We start from the raw sequence: 3,957 nt of genomic DNA, 5'->3' as shown, positions 1-3,957 counted from the left end.
AAAAAAGAAAGAAGATGGAGGTGGTATGTTGGGCAACTGCTGTCTACAACCTTACCCAGGTATTAGCTGAGCCTTCCATACACTATTTCTGTGATCCATGTTTGTCAAATGGTACTCCTGATGCTGTGATATCCTTTCTATTAGCTGTAGCCTGAAAACTGCTGAAGACGTTGATAGTAGGAATAATGGCTCAGAAATTGGCATTGGGAGATATTAAAGCAGCCAAGATTTGAATCATTTACTTCCTTTTGGGGTCCTCTACCAAGAAAAAAGAATTAGGAATAGAAGAGAGAGAAAGAAAACTTAGATCTTAAAAACAAAAACAAAACAGTAAGATAGTTGGTTTGGGAAAGAATATATTTTAGCTGGTGTACGTTAGAGGCTGTGACTTCGTCAGCTACCTGTTAAAAGACTTTTTTGTTTAAAGTCTTATATTTAATACGTAGGTTAAAGAGTTTTTGTTGAAAGAGCATATTTTTTCACTAATGATTTCCATTCATAGTTTTGATTTTATTGGAACCTTGACAGTGATTTCTAGAGTGATTGTAGAAAATAATGATTTATGAATTCTTATTTCTGTATAAAATTCTGCTATCTGGTAGAGAATTCAGCCTAGTGATGGCCACTTTCTTCAGAGTTTATCCTCTCAACACCTGTATATTTGTGGGACAAAAGATGAGAACATGACACCATTATCTCACTTAGGATCTGGTTCCAGTGCCAAACGCAACATCATAGCAAGCTCTGATCCCTTTTTGGAGTTGGTTGATGCTATCATCCATAGTTCTTCTAAGATTGTAGATATATTCAAGGACAATATTAAATATGAGTATTGTACATTGTAAGAAAGTTGCTTAGGGATGTTGATAGATGTGGTAACTGAGCATCTCCATTGTGTCATGCACTGTCACGCTTTAGTTATCTCATTTGATGCGTACAAGAACCTCGTGACGAAGGAGGCTTGAGTGTCATCTCCATTTTACAGCTGCAAAAACAGGCAGAGAGGTGAAGTAAAAATTCTGGTAGTTGGTTACATGGTAGACTGCTAACCACAATGTCACGAGTGCAAACCCATTAGCTGCTGTAGGGGAGAAAGGTGAGGTTTTCAATGCTCTGCTAGAAGATTTATAGCCTTTGAAACCCAAAGTGGCAGTTCTGCTCTGCCACTGTGACTTGAATGGATTAGATGTGAGTTTTACAATTTTTATTTACTTATTTTTTAAAGTAATTTTATTGGGGGTTCTTACTGCTCTTATAACATTCCATACATCAATTGTATCAAGCATATTTGTACATATGTGCCATCATCATTTCCAAGACATTTTCTTTCTACTTGAGCTCTTGGTATCAGTCCCTCTTCCTCCTCTGCCACCCTCATGAATCCTTGATCAATTATATATTGTTATTATTTTGTATCTTATACTGTTTATTGTCTCCCTTCACCCACATTTTGGTTATTGTCCCCCTTTTTTGGGGTGGGGGGAGCTATATATCCAATCTTGTCATGGGCTCCCCCTTTCTCCCAGACCATCCCCCTACCCTCGTGATATCACTACTCCCACTACTATTCCTGAGAGGTGTATCTTTCCTGAATTCCATGTGTTGAGAGCTCTTATCTGTACCAGTGTGTGTTCTCCAGTCTAGCCAGATTTGTAAGCTTAAACTGGGTCATGGTAGTGGTGGGGAGGAAGCATTCAAGAACCAGAGGAATGATGCTGTACTACACCTTGGTTGAATCATCCCTTATAACCCTTCTGTGGGGGGATATCCAATTGTCTACAGATGAGCTTTGGGTCTCCACTCCAACTCCCCTCTTTCACATCGATATACCAGTAGTTGTTTGTTTTGGATCTTTTAATGCCTGATGACTGATCCTGTTAACACCTCATGATCACACAGACTGATGTGCTTCTTTTATGTGGGCTTATTTGCTTCCCTGCTAGATGGTCGCTTGTTTCACTTCAAGCCTTTAAGACCCCAGATGCTATATCTTTTGATAGTCGGGCACCATCAGCTCTCTTCACCACATTTGCTTATGCACCCATTTTGCCGCCAGTAATCAGAAAGGTGAGTATCAAAGAGTGCCAGGTTATCAGAACAAAGTGTCTTGTGTTAAGAGAACCCTTGAGTAGAGACCCAAAGTCCATCTGCTTAGAGGTAAAGTGACTGACCCTAACCCCCACTGCTAGTACGTGCTGGAGCAGAGAATCAGACTCAGGCATTGCAGCTTTAGAGTCCTTGCTATTAACCATTATTCTGAAGTACCTACTGACTCCTGATGTTACTGTTATCTAGGGGAAGGCCTATTTCATTGTCATAATCTCTGAAATGAGAGGTGGGGAGGCCCACTACTGTGTCTACAATAATCTAACTGAGCATTTCTTGAATCTAGACCAAGGTCTCATTTTCAAGGACATTATCTCTCAAGGGAGCCCAAGTAGCACAGTGGCTAAACACTCATCTGCTAAGCTGAACGTCAGTGGTTCAAAGCAACCAGCTATTCTGCAGGAGAAAGATATGGCATCTGTTTCAAAAAAGATTATAGACTTGGAAACCCTATGGGACAGTTCTACATTGTCCTATGAGCTAGAATTAACTCAGTGGCGATAGGTTTGGCTTATTTGTTTGCTTTTTAATAGTCTCATAATCTATGATCTTGAATAGAAAAAGAAAGAAAAGAAATGTGAGTTTCCCCCACCCAACCACCTGTTTATTTAGGATATTCATGCAGCACATACTAATGGGAATTGTCTTATGCAGGGCAAAGCATATGCCAAATCTTGGTGCTTTGTGATGCCCTGGGAATATGTTCTTTTCTTCTTTCCCTTTAGAAAGTGCAGAAGGTTTTCCAAGTTACGACACAGCTTCTGCACAGCTTCATGAAGCAGGCTACGATGCTTATATCACAGGACTGTGTTTCATCTCCATGGCAAACTATCTAGGTACTCATTGCACTGGTGTACACCATGTACACCACTGTTTGGAGGGGGTCTTACCTAAAAAGTGGGAAATTTTGAGACTACATTGAGAAGACTGGGGATTCGCTTGACATACCCTTGTTATATGCTGCTAGGTCCCATTCTGCTTATTTAAACTTATATACAATAATTTTACACTTTAAAGAATGTTATTAAGATATGTACAACAAAACCTGTGAGATTCAGCACCTATGTAATGCAGACACTTAATCTGAGAAGGAATACTCCTGTTTTCCTCTAATTACAGAGGCTAGAAGAGTGCTAAGACTGGACCTTGTTTGTCAAAGGTGGCAGACTTGTTAAGACCCAGAAGAACAAGGCAGGCCCACCCACTGATTTCTGGCTCTCACAGGTTGCGAAGTATAACCAAATGCTTTTCAATTCAATAATTTTGAATTATTAAATTCCGTAACCTTGGTAATATTCATCCTGTCTTTACCACCATTGCCACCCTCCTTTTCCAAATTACTCCACCATTAGCTAGATTTAAATGAGCTCTGGCAGGGCCGTGGATTCATGTTGGGCTGCTAACCAAAAGGTCAGCAGTTCAAATCTACCAGCTACTCCAAGGGAGAAAGGTGATGCTTTCTTCTCCTGTAAAGATTTGCAGTCTTGAAAACCCTTCCCTACAGGGCTGCTGTCAGTCAGAATGGATTTGATGGCAGTGAGTTTGGGTTTGTTTGTTGACAGTAACTTTCTGGTGGTGTTGGCATGAATGAGCATCATCTTCTGCTTTTTTTCTTTATTAGGTTCTTTTCTCAGTCCTCCAGAAATTCACGTGTCTGCCAAATCCAAGCTCATTGAACCTTTCTATAACAAGTAAGTCATTACAGGCCCCTGATCCCCAAGGCTTCTTTCCTTGCAGAGAAGCCAGCGTTTGGGATGTCATTTGGAGGTTACTGGAAGGCACAATGTATTTTCAGATAAATTATTTCTCCATTTTTATGACTCATATTTTTAGAAAATACAAGGGTATTTT

General features: G+C 40.1%; 1 protein-coding gene across 1 annotated transcript in view; it reads left to right on the top strand.

Annotated features, from left to right (window-relative positions):
* Positions 1-3,957, top strand: part of PARN (poly(A)-specific ribonuclease) — a 149,933-nt gene that overhangs the window by 67,138 nt on the left and 78,838 nt on the right. The window contains exons 16-17 of the mRNA XM_045284296.1: positions 2,832-2,942; positions 3,728-3,797. Of these exons, the coding sequence (XP_045140231.1) occupies positions 2,832-2,942; positions 3,728-3,797 (181 nt within the window). The remainder of the gene's footprint in view (positions 1-2,831; positions 2,943-3,727; positions 3,798-3,957) is intronic.

The sequence above is a fragment of the Echinops telfairi genome, unplaced genomic scaffold (genome assembly GCF_000313985.2).
Source record: "Echinops telfairi isolate 266 unplaced genomic scaffold, ASM31398v2 ScPeMD7_5;HRSCAF=22, whole genome shotgun sequence".
NCBI classification, from domain to species: Eukaryota; Metazoa; Chordata; class Mammalia; order Afrosoricida; family Tenrecidae; genus Echinops; species Echinops telfairi.
This window is presented reverse-complemented; position numbering and strand designations above follow the sequence as displayed.